The sequence below is a fragment of the Vanellus vanellus genome (assembly GCF_965231255.1).
Source record: "Vanellus vanellus genome assembly, chromosome: 5".
Classification (NCBI taxonomy): domain Eukaryota; kingdom Metazoa; phylum Chordata; class Aves; order Charadriiformes; family Charadriidae; genus Vanellus; species Vanellus vanellus.
Window position 1 is genome coordinate 29,632,453 of NC_138910.1, and position 23,432 is coordinate 29,655,884.

At 36.9% G+C, this 23,432-nt stretch overlaps 1 protein-coding gene across 1 annotated transcript in view; it reads left to right on the top strand.

Annotated features, from left to right (window-relative positions):
• The window catches only part of PARD3B (par-3 family cell polarity regulator beta), a gene marked incomplete at its 5' end in the record, with an annotated part of 298,721 nt that overhangs the window by 84,233 nt on the left and 191,056 nt on the right, over positions 1-23,432 (top strand). The window contains 5 exons of the mRNA XM_082483978.1: positions 4,020-4,205; positions 10,447-10,617; positions 14,043-14,172; positions 19,800-19,899; positions 22,060-22,175. Coding sequence (XP_082340104.1) covers positions 4,020-4,205; positions 10,447-10,617; positions 14,043-14,172; positions 19,800-19,899; positions 22,060-22,175 — 703 coding nt within the window. The remainder of the gene's footprint in view (positions 1-4,019; positions 4,206-10,446; positions 10,618-14,042; positions 14,173-19,799; positions 19,900-22,059; positions 22,176-23,432) is intronic.

A 23,432-nucleotide genomic window follows, 5' to 3' on the forward strand; every position in this document is an offset into this window, starting at 1 on the left:
TCATCAGGATGATAGTAACGTATTTAGCGAGTAAGGATGAAATCAACCTTCTAGGTTCTGTTCACTGCTTTCTATTTTTCTGCTGTTTTTCCTCATTTCTGCTGCTTCTTACGCTCTCCCAGAAAGAAAAGTTTTAAATCTTTTATTTGCATCAAAGAATCTTGATGTTCTAGACTGACTTTTGCTGGCACTTGCTATCAGATGCCATACAGGTAGCAAATGAAAATTTTAAGGTAATAAAGACAGTTTACTTGGTCTTATAATGAATTCATTATTGATTTGTAGATGTACATCTCCTTTCCAGTTACCCATCCCTGTGAAATCATTGAAATGTCATTCACCCTCCCTCATGGGTAACAAATTTTTGATAGTGCTAGTAAACAAATTTCAGCATTATTTTTCAATCAGCTTTTGCTGGATCTTAGGGTAAGGCTGAATGTAAATAACGAAAAGGAGAGATTTTTAGGATAGTTGGACTATGTTGAACAAGAAGCACTTGTGAGGGAGTTTAATGAAGATTAGAGAGTTCTCCAGTAATAGGTAAAAGCAACTGGTTTTTAAATTTAAATTAAATTTACTAAATTATCTGTTTCTCAGAGACTTGAAGCAAGGAGAATGGTAGTCAAATGTTGCAGATTCCAAATTAGGTACTAAAGAAAGCAGAGGAAATGAAATACTGACAAAGGTTTGCAGTACTTGTCTGGTGTCTTGCTGAATACCTCTTAATATTTGATAGGTAAAATATCCAGGCGTGCAGTGATCTAGTAGGTTACTTAATAAGAGCTAATGCACAGCGTAGTTATGTTAAAGGAAGTTGGGAAATAAAGAGCATTGATCAACTCTGTTAGTTTTTTTTAGTATAACTTAGTCCAATTTTAGATTCTGATACAAATAAATTGCTAAAAGTAGAGTAATAAAAAAAAGTATGTGTAACACCATTATCTTAGTAAGCTTATAGTGGGAGAGTTCTAGTGATCGCCTAGTCAGTGTCAGTCTCTCTTCCCCAGATATTGAGGGCAAAGGCTTTCCTTGAGACTCACCAACATTTCCTTGCCTGCTATTTAAGTGAGATATTTCTTATGTCAAAAATCACCTGCAAAGAAAAAGGGGAAAAATGCTATTGTAAAGCGTTTGCTTGTTTCTTGAAGGCTTGAGCCAGGCACAGTGCTGCTATGGAGCCTGTGCCCATGCTGCGGAGAAGGGGACAGTGTCCTGCCTCCTACAGCCACCACTGCTCCCAGTGCTGCCACGGCTTTGGGCACGGCAGGGGGGCTGCAGCCTTGTCATCCGTATCACAGGTGGGTCAGAGACAAGAGCAATAGTACAAATGAGAATGGTATGGATTAAAACGCTTAAATCAAATTCAGGCAGACTCATCTGCCTAGTTTATTTTCATATATTAGCTTGAGGGACACGTTTAGATCCTGTTGTCTTCAGGTATTCACAAGTTTGTTTTAACAAATCCATGAAGTCCTTAGCTTGAAATTAATGTACATCTTGGAGCTTAAAGTGAAAGAGGTAAGATGCTCCTGAGAAAGAAGCTAACAAAAACCATGTAATTTGTATTGACAAAAATACTGTACCACCTTTTACTTGAAAGTTGGGTGGGTTTTTTTGCAAAATAATAGCCTTTGTGCCAGGGCTTACCTTCAGCCATCCCCATTAAAAATTGATCTGAATGTGACCAAATTCAGTTTTATATGAAGTCCAAGTTCATCGTGAGGTAACATTATAATGCAATTTGTGACTGGATGGGCACTGGGAGTTTTTATGTCCTGTGATAACACCCCCCCGTCCCACTGCTTTACTCGTGGTATTGGGAAAACCAAAACCACAGTGTTGACATACAGAAGGGGGAAGAGTCTGGTGCAGGGGTCTTGGATTAATGTGAAAGAATAGTAGCGGCACACTGGAGCTGCTTGCCTAGGGGCCTAGGAAAGTAATACAAAATACTGTCCTGAAGGGCTGCAGGAGACATCACACGTCTGGGACCCCGAGAAAAATTTCTTCTGTCCAAATGTGGACAGGATGTGCCATTTGAGTAGACTTCTGATCTAAGAGTTCTAAATCGACTGATGAGAATATGTGCATTTTGAAAAAACGATTGGGCAGAAACTCTTTCCTCTCAAACTTTCAGAAAGTTAAATGCAAAATGCTTATGTTAGAAGGCCAGTAATAATGTTTTTTTTCCCTTACACTGATTCTTTTGAAGGAAGTTAGAGCAGGAGTGTTTACAAATTATTCTGTATTGTTTTCATGGTTTGGGACCAGGACAATTGTTCACAGTAGTGAGTATGAATTTGTAGGTTTTGGGGGATTACATTCAGGATGTCTCTATATCCACAGCTAAGAAACAAAAGTTACAGATTTATAACTGAGAATTGTCTGCTTCTAGTGAACAAAGACAAAAGCATAAATGAGTAACATAGCTACTGGAGATTAGCGCTGGCATCTAGACAATTGTCAGTGTTGGTGCTCTGTCGTTCTTATATTTGGCAGTTAGGCAAATTGTGTTGACTTATTATCGTGTAGTTACTTTCCAGGAAGAATTTGAGCGTGGTGCATATTGGGATTGAAGTTTATAGTCCTAGCTCTCTGGCTCATGTGATTCTGCTCTAGCCTGTAGCTGCTTCTCATCAGTGAAAGGGCATCTGAAACAAATGAAAGTGTACTTCGCGGTTACTGTTTCTAATTTTTTGTTGCTTCAGGATACTAAATTCTGCTGAGTTCTGTGATCGTACTTCTTGTTGATCAGACAGTGTAATAGATGAATATATATGGGACTACTTTGGCTGCTGAGCAAACATCTGTAGTGCTGGCACCTTTGTTGACAATTGCGTTGATACTGTGCGTGCTGCAGCTTAGGCCCTGGAAACCTTCATTAGGTAGAAGGAGGACACTCCTCCTTGCGTGTGGCCTCTACTTGATAATTTAACATAAGACTGTGACACCCCTGAAAGCAGTCTACAGTCATTTTTTTTCAACTTGTGCTTGTCCGTGTGTTTCCTTTTCATATTTTTTTCCTATTAATTTTTTAACACTACTGTTACAAAGAATGGAAAATGTTCAAATGACAAGAAACATAAATTAAGTAATTGTCTTAGAGTTATATGGAGAAGAAAGAGTGGAAGAAAATCGGATGTGATCCATAAGGTCTTTTCTGTTAATACTTTCTGTGAACACTTTACTGCGTAGTAGGTCTCCTCATCCTAGTTTTACTTCTGTACAGTGCCAGTGTGAATATTTTAGGCAAGGATTTGATTTTGTTTAGTTTCATGAGTCTAACCTGCTTTAAAAAAAAAACAACACAAACAACCTCCCCACCAACTTATAACCCTTCAAAACTGGAGACACGGTATACAGTAAAAGAAAGTTCTTTCTGATCTTCCCTAGCTACGGATACTTGACTTGACAGTCTTGTAAACAATAATCTAATCTAGGAAAATTCTTGGGATCGACCTATAGCAGAAGGAAAAAACCCCAAACCTCTATGGAATAAAAGTACGTACAAAGGGAGTTAGTGCAGAATAAGTTACAGCGTTTTCAATTCTCGCCCTCACTTTTGTTACACCAGCTTCCCTCTGTTGATAGGTTTAAGGGAAGGATACTTTTTTAAGGATGAAACTCAATTTTCAGAGGGGAATGGGATTTAACAGTACAACAGTCGTTACAGTTTGTAAGCTACATGTAAAGATGTTGATAGTTTTATGGCTTACATTTTTAATGCGGCTGTGTTTAAAATAAATGTCTTTTTTATATTTTGCTGCAATGTCACTTTTATATCCTGTGGAACTAAGCTATTTAGGCATATTCATAGGTATCATTAAAAAATAACATTTTAAGCCAGATCATGTGACAAAATGGCAGCTAAATGCACTGTTGGTTATAAGGCTGCTTCTTCAAGGTATTTTCTGGAAAAGAGGGCTATTTCTTGTCATACGAACCTATGAGTACAACTAGTTTATGCATTTTTTCTGCCCCCTTTTCACCCGTATTTTCATCCTTGTTTTCTCCAACAGAAAGGAGAGCCAAACTGTAGTATTCTCTCTCCAGAAACCACAGAGCAGCTGACCTTTGAGATTCCTCTGAATGATTCTGGCTCTGCTGGACTTGGTGTGAGCTTAAAAGGCAACAAATCTCGGGAGACGGGAGCTGATCTTGGGATTTTCATCAAATCCGTTATTCACGGGGGTGCTGCTTTTAAGGTATGGAAGAAACACATCAAATGATGACTGTGTTAGAATTCTGATGTTTCTGTGTTGACTACTGAATCTTTCTTGATAAGCGTTCTAGGAACGAATACCTTTTTGTTAATCACTCCTTTAGGTGAACTGCATATCTACTAATGTGTTGTCCCAAGGTTCTGGTGTTGTGTGTGGTAGGGTTTGCCACAAGGAGAGTGAATTGGTGGAAACCTTGGGAGGCGTTTGCATACTGCAGGAAATGGGGAAGGTGACCAGGATAAGCATGTGTGGGTAGGAGGAGAGGCTGCTTCCCAGCTTGCCACAGAAATGCATGGTGAAGTTCGCGTGCTGCTCGACTCAGTGACAGAGAAATTGGATATCTACATTTATTGTCTATCTGCAATGCTTTTGGTCCGCATGAAGCAATACAGGCAGACCCATAAAAAACAATCAAAAAACAAAACTTCTTTACAAAAATTAGAAATTGACAATTTTGTGAGGTTAAGCATTATGTGTTTAATTTATGCTGTAAGTAAAAAGCTAGCTCATCATTTTCTTTCTTTTTTTATTCAAAATATTATTTTACCATTGTATTAAAAACGCGACTTGACTGAGCTTGGCATCATTTGTGCAGAAGTTATCAATTGTTCCTGAGGCAGATTGAATTGGTAATATTACATTGGTAAATGACAGTATTATGAATTGTTCTGCTCCCTCTAAGGACTATACAAGGACTATTGTACATTTTTATGACTAAAAAGTATTTGAACTAGTTCCTAATCTTTAGGAAAACTGTTGAATGCATTTTTTTCCCAAATAAAACTTGAAAAAGGTAGCTTTCTTGAAATTAGAAGCAAAAGTCTTAATCTTTCAGGGCTAGTATGTTTAACTTGCATTCATCCATAATGTGATTTTTTTTTTTCTTGTGTTATCTCAGCAATTCCTCACAATTCTTTTTTTCTGCAAAAATACCTTTTGATTCAGTGTATGTAAATTCCTCTACTGGCATCAGCCTGCTGAGTAAGGCAGTTCACAGCATTAAAACTTTCATGATCATTTATTTACAGCAGCTGGTAAATAGCAATAACCAAGGATTTAGCTTTGATGTGAATGTTTACTACTTCCCTGCTTCTATTATTTACCTATCCTAGTCCCACAGTTATTTCAAAGCTCAGATCTTCTCCAGTATAACTGAGCCTGGAACACACAGTTCAGAACGCTGTCCGTAGTTAACTCAGGGCTGAATGACAAGTGAGTAAGCTCATCTACTTGGTGCATATCAGAAATGAGTTAAGGCACGATTGGCCAAATTAGGGCTGGATAAACTCAATTTATGTGCATGTCTGCTACAGGGTACAGCTCATTTTACTTTGAAAATGAGGCCACTCTCCGTGCTTTCCCAGCTGTCTGTTCCCTGAGTAATTGTCCATACCAGTTGCAGTGACAGTGTGTATTGCCATGAATAAACTCATTGTTTTGAATAGCGAAGCTTGTGGAGCCATATTCTGGCAGCATTAGTGGTCTGTCTACCTGACTTGTCACATCATAGACGCATAAGACAACCCTTTCTAGCTCTGTATGTTTACCACTCTATTCTCCCATAGTTACTCACTCCAGAGCAGTTAATTTTGGCTTGAGGGGTCTGCAGACTAATGAAGCAGGACTTTGCTCACACCTAAGTAAAGGGCAACTGGCACAGTTAGACACCATGACTGGAAGATTATTTTGTCTTGTGTCACCTTTGTCACCTGTGGTCCTGTGACCTATACTCTATTCTACCTCATTATAACCCTTTCACCAATTAGAACTGTGTAGTAATAGATCTGAGTGTAGGCTCCGGAGCAAATGTGATAGTAGCTGAGGTTATGGCTTCAACCAGAACTATTCAGAGAATCTTTCCTATGTCTTTTATACAAGTACTCACAGAATGCAGTCATTTTGGCAATGTCTTAAGAACCACAGTTTACTGTTGCATATGCATGGAGAAGAGCTGTCTTTCTCCTGTCTAATGACCTTTATATAGAACAAAACATAATCAGTGGGTATTAACAATTAATAAAATTTCTTGTATCGAGTTAAAAAATGTGCACATATTTGTGCATAAATATTTAAAGATGTCCTTATTGTCCTCTTGTAGCAAGTTTTTAAATAAAAAGCTTTTCTTTCCAGCTGGTAGTTGTCCAGAGCATTTTCCTATGCTATCCATTGTAATTCTCTGAAATGGAGTATTATGGATTTAGACATGTGCATTTGCTTTTCAGCGTACAAAGTTTTCTTGGGAAACTATCACAGGAGGGAATCATAATGCTCACTGACATGAGAATTCTCTCACTATTTCTTACTTTTGCGTTCAGAGTTTAAGATTTGTTTTGATTTTATGATATCAGGCTAAGATAAGGGGGAGCTTTATCCCCTTGTCTATACAGTCACCACTTGTCTTCAAAAGAAGATATGTAATATGTTGAACTTCAACTCATTTGTTTCACTGCTGAAGTAAATACTCTGTCCTAATGCTGTATAAAGGTTTTGATACATTATATTCCTTTCTCAGGTGTGTGTTTTAGAATGAAGAGTTACACATGAGATGCAGACAATTTTGGTTGGTTGCTGTTAACCATTATTTGTCTTAACGAAAGGTCTGAAGAGAGGCCAACATTTCGTAGTGTTTTTTCAAAACATTAACACATTAATCTGGCGCTGATCTGTTAGTGGCATTGCAAAGCACAGTAAGGGGGTTTTAAAAAAACATAAGGGAAAATTAAAGTCTTTCATTCTGTACTTTATGATTTTTTTGTTCTAGGTAAAGATTTTAGAAAATATCAATGCATGTTGCATCATACATGCTACAGTAAGACCCAGCGCCAATTTACTGCTCTTCCTACAAAACCAAATGAAGTGAAAATGCCTTCATGGTCTTAGTTGGTGTTCTAACACTGTATCCTGCAGCAATAAAAAGTTACTTTTGCATATTGAACCGTTATGTTTCTTCTTAACCTCCTTTTGTAATTTTTGACGCGTCTATTTTTTATCATCCCTAAGATAAAGAGGTTACTAGAATACTTGATATTTGTAATTATGCAGAGCCTTTCATGTGAGGAGAACTAACATTTGACTGAGTATAAATGCATCATCTTTCCCCGTAACTCTAGGGATTTCAGCCTTGTTCATCTCGAGGCATCTTGGCTGTTCACTTGTGATGCATTCCTGATGATCAGGTACTTGCTGTCTACTGCAGCTGAAATGCAGCAGAGCCATTATTAGCAATAATGGAATATTTTCTACGCACGCATTTGTTCAAATCAGACATGGTGTAGCTTGAGCCTGCTTGCGCCTTCTGAGTGCCGTCGCAGTAAACATTGCTTGTTGTGTGCAGTGGGTGGGGAAATTGGATGATTCCAATAAATGCCATCAAGGAACTTCTTCTGAGAGAAATGTCATTGATATGATAAGGGAAATAACTAGGTGTGCTTTGATTAAAAACACAAGGCCATGAAGAACATGGCATTATATCTCCCCGCTCTACTGTAAAAAGCATGAGAGTCCTGTGACTGACTGGCTGAATACGGTAGCCATGTGGTGGTAGGTTCTACCCCTTGCTGTGAGTCTCCATTAAAAAAAAAAAAAAAAAAAAAAAACAACCAAAAAAAACCCAAAAAACAACATTCTTTGAATAAGCAAGGGAACAGTAACTTCACCCTTTATTAGAATAGCTCACTTGCAGTTTCAGAGATGGCATTTGAAAACTGTTTCGCTGAAATGCCAAATGTTATTTTTCTACTTGGAAGCCACAAAGAAACCTACCTTTCAGAGATGAAAGAAAAAACGTGTTAAAACAACATTTAGCTTGTTTTGAGCCAAGCAGATTGTCTTGCAGTTCAGGCTTCTAAACCAGGCCATAACACCAGTGATGTGAAAATCTGTGTTTGGAAACTGTTTAGATACTGGGAAATTTTTTTTCGGTCTTTAAAGTAGCACGAGGGTTTTTCTCTGAAATAACTTCTACCTGACCATGTGTGAAAACAGTGTTCAGCTGTCTTCCAACCTGCCTTTTACAGGTGACGTAATGAGTGTAGTTGGCCAGCATTTATAAAGCACACATACCTTTTTTTCTCCAATCATAGTAGAAGTGTTGAATTCAAGTTCAATTTTGCATTTAAGTGGAGCATGTAACAGAGTGGGAAGAAGGAAGATGCATCAAAAGAAGTTCTTTAAGAACTGACATTATTAAAATATAAAAAAATAAATATAAAGTCTCATACAAAAGTATTACAAGGCAAATTAAAAATCGGGCCAATTCAGAGCTTTCTGAGGCTGCAGTGATTAATTTAAAAATATGCATTGTGTTCAGGACAGTTGCATAGTCAACAGGTGTAGTCATGACAAGATGCATTTGACAACATATTTGTATATACCTTAGCAAGAAGCTTTAAGGGATATGTATCCATGGGTGTTTATCCACAGAAAGGAAAAAAAGTAATCCGAGAGCCTGTGGGACCATAGCAGGAGGACATGGGGACCTGTAAAATTTTCAAAGTCTTACAGAAACTCACAAAAAATGAAATCTTTTTTCCTCAGACTCCTGTTGGAGCCTGAATGGCTCCATTTCAGCAAATTTTGATAGGACACAAAGGAATTGCAACATGTGCAAATAATAAAACTCCCTGTTCAACAATGTTAACTCTTCTCTCTCTAAACATGTGTAATGGCATCATTTTGTATGTAGAGCAAGGGTGGGGTTAACCTGTTGACTTTGGCTGTATGTAAATTTATGTTGGCATGAAATATTCAGCAGAGAGGTGGGAGAGGTTTCAGTATCTTTTCCAAATGGCATTGCTGTTTCCTATCCTCCATTCCCATACCCTCCCCAGAAAAGTTTTATTTCTCTTCGTTTTCCTTCACTGAGTGAGTCATCCCAATTCCGTCTTTCCATCTTTTTGTCCCTCCCAGTTTATTTCGGATTGTGATATAGGCTGTTCTTCAGCTCCGTGGCTATCCATACTCTGCTGTGCTAATGATGTACCCAGTTCCGACAAAAATAACACTTAAGAAAGCTGGGTTTGTCACAGCTACTGTAACTCGCTTGAGCACAAATGACTTGGACTTGACAGCAATAGCCGAATAGTTAATTGAACATCTTAGTGATAGAAAAAATAAAAATTGAAAAGTATATGTATTTTGGATTCCTCAGATGCATGAAATGTGTAAACAGTTCAGACGAGTGCCTTATGAAGAGTATGTAATGAGCCTATGAATGAATCAGATTCATTTTAACCAAGCATTGCATTTCTAGGCAAGTTCTTTCCCTGCTATTCTTTCTTCACTGCCCTTCTAGATTGGCTATCTTCAGTTTCTTACTCTTTCTCTTCCTTCTTTGAGGTCTGATGCCAACCTGATAATTCTGAACTTGACAAGCTTTAATAGAAATTGTTGTCTCTTAATTAAATAGACCTTATTTTCATGTTAAAGAGAGAAAAGTCCATGGCATATGCTTTTATGAAAAGAAATAAATCGCAGATAATAATGACAACAGCAACAGGACTTGTAAATCACAAAAAGGCAGTGTCCACAATTTTATTACACCCACAAATGTCAGTTAACCTTGGCAGTGAAACTGAATGACCTTTTTCAAAGCAAGGCTACTTGATATGGCTCACCCTTAATTTTGGTTTTGGCAGCAGGTTTGGATGTTAAAATGCATGGATGGCATTAATTAAAATAAGGATGCTTAAGTCTTAATGACCATTCTGAACTGAGAACACTACCCCATATGGTGGCGTGGTAATTGTGACAAGATAGACACTAGTGAGACTACACGACAAAATTTTTGAGTTGTTTCTTGCCAAACCCTAATAGCAGATAGTAATGCACAGAAACATGTTGCAGTACTCCTTCGCGGTTGCACTGCAGACACTAACAATTATGGTGTGAGTCCTTTTAAGTAACCAAAAGCTGCTTTTCCTGTTTTCTTTTTAGAACTGGTACAAATTATATTGTACATGCAAGAAAACTAGCAGCATGTGCATGTGCCTTTATGTGTGTAATTGCCCTATGAACTCTTCCCAAAATGTAGTAAATGGAGGAAAAAAACAGTCAATTAATGGGCACAAAGATTTTTCTTTTTAAAGACCCAGTACTATGCAGTCTCTCGTTTGTTAAATTTTAGAAACTAATGATTGTCTGCATCTTGCTTTCCTGTATGTAGCACCACTGCCTAATAATTATTATTTTTTTTTAATATTTTGTTCTTATTCTTTGCTTGTAGGATGGCCGTTTGCGAGTAAATGATCAGCTTGTTGCAGTAAATGGGGAGTCACTTCTGGGCAAGTCAAATCATGAGGCTATGGAAACACTAAGGCGCTCCATGTCCATGGAGGGGAACATCCGTGGGAGGATCCAGCTGGTAGTTCTCCGGAGACTAGAGGTGCAAACAGAGGTGAAGCAGTAAATGCATTTATTAGATAAATGTCTTTCCAGTCCCAGTGTTATTGCATACAAGAGATGGTGGCTAAAGTCTTTGTCACAGAGAGCTCCTCCTGGCAGAATGAATTCTTGGCTTCCTGGAGTCAGGATTCACACAGTGTTTCTGGTTGCTATGTCCTGGTTTTGCTGTTCCTGTTGAGTCCAGGCTGTAAAAGTTGCCCCTTATTTTAATTTGACAAGTATTAGAACGAAAGCAAATGTGGTCCTAAAAAAGGTTAATTTAGGATTAATGATGTATTTTTGACTATCTTCTACCTCCTCAAGGCAAATAGCTTGGGATACAGATGATTTGAATCGTTCTGATTTCATTTGTTGTCATGATCAGAGACCATAATGTCTTAGTGTGATTTGGATTTTAATTCACTCTTGCTTTTCCATTTTCATTAGTATTTTACTTCACTTTGTGTGTGTATTCTTCTGGTCCTCTCCTGTCCTCCTGTCCCTCCACCTCTTTTTTTTTTTTTTTTTTTTTTTTTTTTTTACTTTAATATTTTACTTTCCTTGGTCAGCTGGAGGCAACCCCTTCAGGATGGGTTTCTGAGCTGGTTAGCATAAAACTTGCTTAGGTAAGGTAACAAAATAAGAGAAGAAAGAAATTTTAGGGGTTATGTTTTCTAGACCCCATATAAATTGATGTTTGCTAATCGCCTCTTATTTTGAAAAGGACTGGTTTTATGATCTCTCCTGCTCCCTCTTTTATGCATGCATGCGCATATGCACACTCCTTCATCTTTACATAGATATTATGTATGTACGCATACTAGCTGCCCTTACTACTCACCCTAGTTTTAATTTTGACCCTTGAGTAAATATTTTAATAGTTTTTCAACATCTGTACGTTTCCTTAAAATAAAAATACACACAAGTGGATTTGTGGTATAAAAGGCTGTAATAAATCCCATTATACAATTCCAAGGGATGATTTCATGCTTCTTATTTAATACTCATTGCTGGAACATTTTAAAATGTTAAGAACAATCATGTTTCTGGGTGTATTTGCATGAAAAATCAAAGGGGGGAAAACAATGCAGGTATCTTTTAATATAATTAACTCAATATTTTCCTGATAATTTTGTGTTTCATTTACTACCATTATTGATTGATTGAGAAATAGATTTAGTGATATATTGCTTTCCAAACATTATGCACTAATGTTGTTGGGAGGACACTTCGCAAAAGCCTCGGTGATGTCACTCATGCCAGGAAAATGTGAAAAATACTCATTAGCAATTCTGGAGTATGTTAGAGGAAAACACATTTTTGCTTTCCTTTTCTATGTGACATGGCATTATGCTGTAGGGAAGAATTATAATGTATATGTTACATTTATTGTGGACTCTTGTGCCATAGGAAAGATAGCTCACTTTCAAATAAGGCTCACTCCTGCAAGTTTTCTTCATTTAACAAAAGCCAAAATTTTTTTAAAAAACTTCAATGAGACATCAGATTGACTTAATAAAAGCATGAGTCTGCTTTTTATAGTTAAGTGTATAGTTTTGTATATTGTGCAGATGTATGAAAGAGGTAAATAATCTTGACTCGTGCCCTATGAAGAATGCATAATGAGGTCTTGATTGAATCAAATTCATTTTAGACAGGAATTAATTTTTATAAGGTAGTCTTTGGGTTCAATTGTAATTCCATTTGAGTCTGGAGACCATAGCAGAAATGGGTTGTTGCCCATTCTTTCCTTTCCCCAAAACAGCTTCCTGAGTACTGCATCTCAGCTTGGTAGAAGGAGAATATGTTTAGAAACGCATTATTGTTTTTATTGGTCAGGACACTAATGGAGGTCTTCCATGGCAGCTATGTTTTATAAGCTGAATACTCTAATTAGGCTGGTTACTGATCAGTTGTTGGGATATCGATTGTGTCATTTATCAAAGAGCTGGAAAAGCAGATTTGTTGTTGCTGTTAATTTAAGGCTCCCTATCCCACCGGGTATAAGTCTCCAATGTAGTAGTAGTTTGGATGTTGCAAGGCTTAATTTAGCTAGCAGTATCCAGGAGAAAGCAGTAAATGGGGACCTCGCAACGTAAGGAAACCGATGTAAACTAAAGAATTTCCAGTAATGAGAAGAAACGTAGTTGTCAGTGTGGTATGTGTGTTTCTGTACGGAGGTTCAAAATGGCCTTTACAAATGGCTCATGCTGCATTTAGGAAGAGAGAACATTGCATTTGGTGCCTGTCAACTGAAACTACATTCGTAGCCATATTGTCACCATGAGCATCCCACTATTAATTAGTGTTCTGAGCTGCATTTTTTGCTGTATTTTTATTTTTTTTTGTTGTCATTATTCTGTCATTATTTTTATTATATTATTATTATTTTTTTTTATTGTTGTTGTTGTTATTGAGCTGGAAAGGCAGGTTGCCAGGTGGCGTAACATGCTGTCCTTTCTTATGTGTTGGTTTGCAGGCAATCACTTGCCAATGCATTAAAACTCTTGCATCGTTTTCCACAGAAATTACATGGATTAGATACACGCATTTCTTCTGTAGATGTGACTATGAAATTTAAGGAATGATATATTTAGTGTATCATTTGCTAGCATAATGAACGTGCACTTTAAAAAAAGAAGCCAGCTGGATGACCCTTCAAAAAACAGATACAAAATCACAGAAGCTATAAAGGTTATTCTGAAAACTAGCCATAATATTCCCTTGTGTGGGTTTTCTGTTTTCCCTGAATAACGAGTACAAAAACATCTTTCTGGGTCTGTCCCAGCTTTAGAAACTGTGATTATTCTTTTCCCTCCCCCCCCCCCTTTTTTTTTTTTTTTGGGCAACTGCTCAGGGGAATAAATTAGGCGATATGGTGTGTGTGTCGGGGGGGAAATGTCGCGAAAGAAAAGCTGACTAGAGGTGTGACAGGAGTTTGTTTAGCTGCTAGCCAGAAGACCTGCGCTTGGGAGTTTGGTGTAACTCCTTACTTGCAAAACTGCGCTAGTGTGTGATCATCAGAACATATGCAGTCAGTCTCTGAGAGAAGGGAACCAGCTGGCTGGCAGAAAAATACCATTGGCATTGCCCGTGTTCTTGTGTTGACAATGTCACAAGCTGCCCTCCCAGATGGAGAATTTGAATGAAGCCAGTTGTGGGTCATAAAAAAAAAAAAAAAACAAAAAAAAAACAGTCTTCAGTTTTGTGCGTCGTTCTTAATGATTGTTGTTACTTAGATATTGTCTTCTTTCGTGGTCAGCAAAAACAGATAGACATTTTGAAGATATCTTTCAAGTTTCTCATTTGAAAGGAAGCAAAGTACAGTGAACATTACATTATACTGTATTTGTGCGCTGTCTGTAGTGATGGCTGATCTTCTGCATTGTTGAACATTTAATTTTTTTGTAACAATGAGTGGTTCCGTTTTTCCCTTAGGAACGCTCTGACCAGGGAGTCTTTCAAAAATCAGCCTTTGACGGGAGTCACAACTTTGCAGCTGCTGCCCGACGCAATGATTCTATGATTCAGCAATTTGTAGCATGCAGCGGTCAAGAAAGAATCAAAGGTAATCTCTAGATATCCTTCTCTGTGCTAAAAGAAAGTGCTTTATGTTTTTGTTTTTTGAAATCCACAGCCACTAGAAAAGCAGTTAATTAGAGTAAGTGCACACTATGTTACTTTGAGGCTTGAAGATCCAGCGAGGGTGGGAGTGCTGACTCAGAAGTTGTGAATTAGATTCCTGGCACAAATTCCAGTTTAAGTAACAGTTTCTAGCTCGCTGCCCCAACACGTAAGGTTGGATAAAAAACAAATGATGAGTGCAAAATATATGTTGTCAAAATGTTTATTTTCTATATATCTTTAATGAGTGCAATGATTTTTGCATTGAATTCTTAGATTATGTCCCAGGTTATTATAAGCTAAATTAATTTATACAAAAGCATGATATTCATAAAGTACACTTGCTTATTTTAGACTTAAAGGTAACATTTGTTCAAAGGTTAGAAACATTCCCTTAATTTACAAATCAGAATTATATTAATGAACTCATTAAAAAAATTAGGTAGACGTGTACATTGTGCAAAGCAAATCTACATCTATGAGCATACGCAGGCATTTAAGTAAGAGCTATTATGACCATTTATTTTTCTGTCGTCTTCATTTCTGATGCCATTCCGTACTATCTGTCCAATTTGCACCTGACTCAGCAAGACACCAGTTATTTGAAAAGTTTAAGTATTTGAGATGGTCTTGACCCCTGTTCTTTTAGAGTGCTCTTATCCTTCTAGCCAAGCACATACTTAAATACCTTTTCAGTAGGGAAAAAAAAATTCTGTGATGTAGTTGAATTATGCATGATTTTTCCCACTTCCCTAGACAACTGTGGAATCCGGGTGCCCTGCATAAAGTAACTTCAGAGGCTGCTGTGATGACTTAGTTGGGGTGCTTCTAGCCAAAACCAAAGAGACCATATCTGTAAAGCTCAAGTGAAACTCCCATGTAATTTAGTGGTAGATCATTTGTGTTGACTTCAGTATTTTGACAATGTGACTCCAGGCAAATAATTAGATATAGACTCAAGCATTATAAATATTCAAAGATCACTTCTTTTTTTTTATTAAGATATACCACATATTTCTTTTGTATGGAGTTTACACTGATTCTGTAGTTACAGGAGAAAAGGGTCATACTTGGAGCTAGCCTGTCCTGCAGAGTTAGCTGCTGCCCAAGGATCAGAAAGCAGCAAAAACTTTTAAACCCCTCCTTAAAAAACATATAAGCAATTGCTAGGGAGCCATTGATACAGGCGAATGGCAGCAGGTAACTTGTCACTTAAAATATGCGGAAGAGCTTTCAGATAAGGAATTTCCAACTGTGATCCAAAAGTCGGGATGACTGATTTGCAGCTCATTCATAAAATCGTTTTGAGTAAATATCTTTGTAATTAAAGACCGATGATAAGAAGACATTATAGCAAAAAAATGTGATGGCCTCAGAAGAGAATGTGTGTCGGATGTGGAAAGGATGCTTTGCAGTGCTGCTGAGGGCTATTGTCAAGGAGGTTTTGGCATGGCTGGGAAGCCCCAGCCATGGCCTGGGAGCAGTTTGGAATTGGAGTCTGTGGACAACAGATAACAGAGATGTTTCCAGCACTTACTAGAAGTATCATTGTATTGTGGTTTCTGTTGAAGATTTGGCATTAGATGAGTAAAATTTAAGTGATCGTAATGGAGAACTGCACAGGCACTTTGAGCAGCAGGGTGTCTGCAGGAGGGCTTTGATCTGAAATTTTCTTGGTGAAAGACACTTAAGGCTTGCAGTAGTCCTGCACGTTGTGGAAATCTTTCTCTAATTTTGAAGTCATAGTATTAATTATTATTGAGCTAATACTCATTCTACTTTCCATATGAGCTTGTCACTTATTTCCAGTCATCGGTTCAAAAATTTTTTTGCATTGTTTCTTATAAAGTTTTGTCCTCGGTTTTTCAAGGCATCTGTAAAGGCAAACCAGTACGCCTACGCACAGCCCTCATTTAACTCAGTTATGAACTTTAGTTTTGTGTGTCTGTTCAAGGACGTGAGTCACAGTCATGGTAAGCTTCTTGTGACAGGCAGGAACAGTCCCTTGTACATTCTTATGGTGTACTATCCAGGTCTTATATGTAGAAGTATGGTTGGTATATTTCAACAAAAAATAATAAGAGATAGAAGAGATTTTTAACATGATACATGATCTAATGTAAGAATTTAATGACAGGAGCTATATTGCATTTAATAAAATGTCACTTTCTCAATTAATGTTTTCTAATAAGTTATTTCGAGTATGTTCACTGCTCATACCAATAAAATTCTTATAAAAGCTCAGCAAAAATACACTGAAGCTTGGCCTGATAATATTGCTGTCTGTTTTAAGAGTCTTTTTTATTATACATGAGCAAGAAAAACTAATGTCTCGGGAAAAGTGGTTATAGCCAAAATATTACATTTTGTCTTGCCTGTGGATATTTAAATAAAGGGGGAGGGGATACTGATCCAATATCGAAATGCCAGTGTTTGTTCTATTTTTGCATGAATAATACTTGCTGCCTTCAGGTCCTCACTTCTTTTGCTGCCAAGCTGTTGCACAGATTCAGTGTTTTTTAGAACAACCTCTTTGAGAATTGATACTTCAGTGCCAGCAGCTTTACGTTTCTGGTGTTGAAAGATTACTGGAACGTGTTTCATTAGAGGTTCTTATATATTTCTTATAACCCTACACTAAAAACAGTTATGGAGAAATGCTGTTATCTCTCTAGTTAACTAGTAGAATAATCATAATCATAAACTCTTTCTACTATCATAGACTGCTGAGTCTCCATGGTTGTACAAGACTGTTTTCATACATGTGTGGTAATGTCAAGATAGAAAATTAAGAAGTGAAACTTAAAATTAATGTTTAAATTTTGCTTGTAAACGTTACATGCATCTTATAGACAGTCCCAATTATTTACTGCCTAAATTTAATATCTGAAAATTCAGTACATTTTACATTTTTTTTTTTTTAGTGGCTTAGCTGTTCCTCTGGATCTGTTAAGATTGTTTCCTGAGGTCTTGAACATGGAGCCAGTGACTGCCTCTTAGGTTAAATTCTCTTACTCTTTTGCTCCTGGTCCCATTTTGCTGGGACCTGTAATTCCTTGTGATCATTTCCGATTCTCTCAGGAAGTCTGACGTCTTTCTGTGCGTACCATTTGTGTACTGCAAGAGAAATGTCAGTGGTAACCCATCACCAAACAGCCTTTGTGAAACAACGTATCAATTACTTTGAGTCAAAGTTAATATGACTACACAATGCGCTCCATCTCTCCAGCTGTGTCTATCAGAGACTGCTCGGAGAGGGTAAGACACAGTGTAGGGTGTGATGTGAATTTTGGTGGGTTTTGGGGGTTTGTTTGTTTTTTTTTTTTTTCTTTTCTTTTCTTCCATCAGGCCTTTGTTTTCTACTTTGGGTAGTCAGTGGTTTAGTAATAGCACCATTGTGCTATTGATACCTCTCTAACTTGTAGTCATTTCTTAGTATTTTTTTTTTAAGTTTGGTTCCCAAAACATCCTCATGGCAATGAGTTCCATGATTTAATGGCACAGGAAAAAATACTGCTTTGTGTTTGTCCTAGGTGTACTGCTTTGATAGTTACACCGAGTGCCTTCTAGTTACTGTGTATTGAGACCATCAGTGAGAGCTTCCTTTTCACCTTATGCATAGCTTTTACGATTTCATAGACTTCTCTTGTATCCCCTTTTGTTGCTTCTTATTCTAAACCAAAGAATCCTAGTCTGTGTTCCTTGTAGGAATGTTTCTACATGTGTCCAACTACCCTTGCCGCCTTTTCAATATGTTTCTGAATTGTATTACATCCTTTTTCAGATAGGAAGAATGAATCCTTAGATGCTATTTAAAATCTAGGCACACCATTAACTCTCTGTTCTAGATGGAGCATTTGGACTTTCTTAAGGCTCTCTATGTCTGATACGTTTTGACTTTGCTAAGCATATATTCAAAGAACAATCCAGTGCGCTTCTATTGTATTGTTCCTGAGTGGTAATTGCTAAAGTAATAGCCTTTGTGTATGTGTCAAGAGTTTTCTCCTACTGCCATGTGTGTCACTTTGCAGTCACTGACAGGGAGTTTCACTGAATTTCCTACTTACTTGATATCCTGCAATCTTTTTGCAGAGCTTCATAGTCTGCTTATTTGGTAGTTCTGAATGTTTTTACGTGAGTAAATTTTTGTCGTTTTCTGATTCATCTTTCGAATCATTTAATTACATTGAACAGTACGAGTTTCCCTTTGTTCTGAATTCTTTTTACTGTGAGAACTTGCCCTTTGCTCCTCATCTCTGTTTCCTGTCCTTAAATTGCAACCGGAAAGAATGCAATCATAACGCAAGAAACCAGTGTGCATATAGGTTAGGTAGCATACCTGTTTTCTGCGTCAGACCGGCAATCAATATTTTTTAAGGTCTCGTTAGAAGTTTTCTCCTCATATGCTCACCTTCACTTTCTTCTGATGCTGTTCTCACTTTTCCTGAGATACAGGGTTTGAACTATGTGTTATCTTTCTGAACTTTAGGGGGTTATCCAGTCAATAGGAGTTTTATAGGATTCTTGAGCTAATAGTGTGGATTTGTTTGTTTGTCTGCTTTTAAGGAGCTATCTCAGTGATCTCATCTAATAAACATAATCTTTGCTGTCTGCCTTGATCCCTTCATTGTAAACCCTTTTTCACTCAAATTAGATTAATACTTTGATGCATGATTGTGCAAAGACTAGGAACTTTCATGTGAGCTGTCCTGTTGCATTGAAAGTGTGGTATGCCGTTATTGTTAAACTGCTTACTTGCCATTGAAACCCAAGAATTATTAAGTGTCCGTGTTTCCTATTAAGTTTTGGAGGGGTGAAGACATGTTCTACATTGACAAAAGTAGAACTTTTTATAAGATTAGACCTTTAGATTGAGAGGTGAATTTACAGGACAATAATGAACTGGCCTACAGCAAGCAGCAGCAGTCATATTAAATACTGCAGGTATGCAAGTGTTGTTGCTTAGCAAACCACTAAATGGTTTGAGTAGTTCATGATTTTCTTGGTCCAAAGTAATTTTCTGGTGTGAGCTGAATGCCTTTTGTAAAGGTAAAGAAGATATTACCGTAATGGTAGGAAAATGAAGACTGTAATTCAGAAACCTCTTTCTTCTCTTGCCATGGGATAACATAAATTTTTCTTCTTCTGAACTCTTTGCTGAGAACGTGGTTCTCTTCTGTACATGAAAGGTGGTAAGCGCTCCCCATCAAAGGAAATGACAGCACGAACCTACAATCAGCTCGAATGCAGCTATGTAGAAGTGAAAATCCATTCAAATGGAGTAAAGCAATTTGTGCCTTGTGCTCAACTTCACTATAAGCACAAAGTTTCCCTATATTTATCTTTAATTATGCATATGCAAATCTGAAAATCAGCCCTTCAGGAAATCCCAAGGGGTATATTTTCTGCTTGGTGTGATTTTAATTCCAGTTTAGTTAGTTTAGGGATTTGAATAATTTGTGACTCACTTCAGCATTGCTTGAGGCCTTCCAGTCCAGTCATTGATCAATGAATTGGTGTAATGTACTTGTTTCTGCAGCTTATTTAACCCCTTTTTAAATTTTATTTCAGAGTTGCCAGTGTCTGATCGTCGCAATGGTGAAAATGAAACCCCTCCACCTCTCCCACCGCATCCCAGTGAGGATCTGCTGAATGAGGATTATAATCATAGGTTGGACATTGGCTATTCTTAATAGTTACAGCCCTAATTGCTCATTAGTGGTTGTGATACTAGTTTTAATTTCACTTTTTATTTTGTAAAAATTTACACCACTGTTTTTGGTCACCTGGATGATCCTTTATAAGTTGGGAACGTTATTTTAGCATTTAGTACATTGTTCATTTCAGTTGTTCATAAGCTGCAGTACACCTGCTGCCCATGATAATATGGATCACAATACCAAGCATGTGTTCAGTAAAACAAAAAGAATGCCAGAAGATAACCCCAATTGAAAAAAAAATAAAAAAAAATAGTGAATTTAAAACTATACCAGTGGGTGCTATGTGTAGATGCAGTGCCTGAAGTCTCTTAAAGCTTTGTAGGAAACTGAGTTTTCTTATGCTGCACATCAGCCAAAGACATTCTTGAGGTTACAAAATGAAACTTCAGTAAGTTTGAATGTTGAAATGTGCATAGGAAAAAATAATGGACACTTTACCGGTTGTAAATGCATCGGGTAGATTTTTCAGATATTTCAAGAATACCTTTTGTAAAGGCTGATGTGCTTGATGGCAGCTACAAGCTTTGATTTCCTTAGTAAATACAGAAATTTGGAAGTGCAGAAAAAAGTGTACACATGTTGGAGCTTGGGATGGCATATACTTTGTCTCAAGTAGCACAGTATTCAAATCAAAGCATTCTTTCATCCTATCAGACTTCTGATGCTGACATTTCAATGTTGAACTCTGTATACTCTTTTTGATTGTATTCAGTTTTGATAGTCATGCAACTGTTTTATTGCAGTGATATTAGGAAAGTATGCATTTCAACTAAAAACTTAGCTACGCTTCTGTCCTTGAGTGCATGGATGTGATTAAAAACTACCTTTTAAAATGACTGGTTGTGCATAGTATTGAAGAGTAGATATATTTTATTATGGATACCTTGAATTCTTCATACAGTGAAGACTCTTGTAACTATTTTACTTTTGCTAACATAGAGTAATTTCATAATTTCTGGTTTCCTAGGCAGGTATGTATGACATGGTAAACAAACAAAAGTCTACATAGGCTAATGGAACTCTGCATTAAATTCTCAACTGCAGTTGTTTGCTAGAATCTGTTCCTAATTTTTCAATAAGCTGGGAGCAAAAACATTCTCTTAAATGATAATGATGTATTAAAATTATGATAAATTTGCAGACCCTTTCTCCAACCCTGACTTTTTTTCCAGCATTGTATTGGTTTTCAATTTGGAAATTTCCATTGAAATGGAATTGTTCTATCAAGTCACGCTGATTTCACTGAAAATGCATTTCAGCAAAAAAACGGGGAAAGTGTTTTAACACTGTAAAACTTGATTGAACCGTTTGGAAAGACTTTTTTAATTTTAGAACTGCTTTTTGGTTTTAGAGTATTTAAAAAATATATATATTTGTGTTTCTAACTGAAAGATTTCAGATGCGTGGCAGTAAGGTGTTTTGACTCCTCATAGGTGAAAGTTACCTTAAGTTTCACTTAGGTGGAATGGCAAAATGTTTAAATATTTGCTTAACTTGAAGTAAAATAATTTAAAAAAACCAAACAAAACAAAAAAACCAAACAAAAACAAACAAACAAACAAACAAAACAACCCAAACCATGATACCTTGGAATTCTTCAGTGTTATGACACCCTTTATAAGACCTCCAGGCTCCAGCCTCTGCAGAAGTGGTGCAAGGCTATAAAATAACTTTTATTAGCAGATGAAGTAGAATTGAGCCGCGTACATTGGCAGTATTTTTCCAAGTTTCTGTAGCATGTTATTTGGAAATTCAGTGGTTAAACAGAACTAGCAAAATGCAAAAAAAAAAAAAAAAAAAAAAAAAAAAAGCAGGTACTGGTGTGTTCCTCATTTCTTCTGCTAAATAAAATATGAATTGTTTAAAAGCAATTATCACTAAGCATTTACATTTATATTTGCATCCATGATTAAAACCAAGTGACTGGAGGTGCTAAGTCTCAGAAAAGAAAGTTGAGGACCAATAACTGATTTTAAAACACATGGCTGTAAGCAACTGGAGGAAGAAACGCATGTATATTTGTGCATACTTTAATTAGTTCGCTTGTATTTTGAACTGGTGCCTAAATATTTTACATGTCTCTTTTTTTTTTTTTTTTTTTTCCTCTGCAGCCCCATCATAAATTCAGCAGTGCATTTAACAGATCAGCACATCAACTTCAGATCTTTGACACCAGCCAAGCAGTCTGAATCAATTAATCTGAAAGCCTCAAAAAGCATGGATCTGGGTAAGAAGGGGTGGGGTGACATACAGGTCAGCTTTTTAGCCTTAGCCCATCTGCACCATCTCTGTTTCTTGCTTTTGTTTCTTAAACACAAACGTCAGGCAGTAAGTTCTGCAGAGGAGCTGCAGTGATGGGGACAATGATCTGCCTCCTGTAGCATCTAATTGCAAGTACCCTTTTTATTGAAGCTGAAGAAAGGTTGTGTTTGGTGGTTTTTTTTTCTTAAAGGGCATTCTATCCATTGTATTGTAATCTTAGCTGAGGAAAAGAGCATTTTTAGAAATGAGCAGAAAGAATTGCTATGCAAGTTTTTTATGTCTAAAAAATATAGTAAAACAGCAATAACAAACGTCATTTTTGTAAAGAATATAAATGATTGCAAAACTACACTGGACAAAGGCTAATTCCATAAGACAAGTTGTATATTTCTTTATTGACAATGACAAACATAGGCAATCAAAGAGTTGCAGTAGATCTTTATAAATGCTTGAAGAGTGGAAAGGTTATGGTCCTCTACCCATCAACACTGCGCAGAAAGTCTTGCAGGGTGGGTGACGCAGTAAGTAAATGGTGCTTTCAATACCGGTAAAGCATTTGCGGGTGGAAGATTGAAGGGTTATTGCAGTTGAAAATCGAGTCATGTTTTAATGAGAATTCAAGGAAAAATTCGCAAAGTTCTTAAGCCTCAAACAAAACTAAATAAGCTTTTCTTTTTCCTTTTAATTCTTCTTTGTGGCACTCGTTCTTTATCTGTTTTTTTCAAATTCAAGTGTTGATGGAATAACTTTGAGACCTATGATTAGGATGTCTTTAATCATAGATTTGTGTGTTTTGTTGGATCAGATTTTGTACATCATTAACAGAAAATGTTTCATTTCATATACAGTTTCAAGGTAGCTTTTTGGTGGTAGTGTTTTTTTTTCCTGAAATGCTCTATGTTAGTCTTAGCTTTTGTATTGTCGTTTATTATTGTCATCTTAATGTAATATTTTAATGTCACACAAAATGTATGTACTTCTCTAATGGAGTGTAAGGGAATTCAAACAGTTATTAACACAGAATAAGAATGGATAAGGGTTCATTTAGGGGAGTTCTTATGGCAGAGTTTTAAAGCTACGGCATGACCAGACCAGAAGTTCATCCTTTTGCAGTTCTGCTCCACCATTTTGACAAAGAGTAATGCTTTAGGTGATCTTTTTTTTAAGAACGGAAACGCTCCTCAACAAGGGAATGTGTTTACAGGCTTGAGTCAAAATGAAG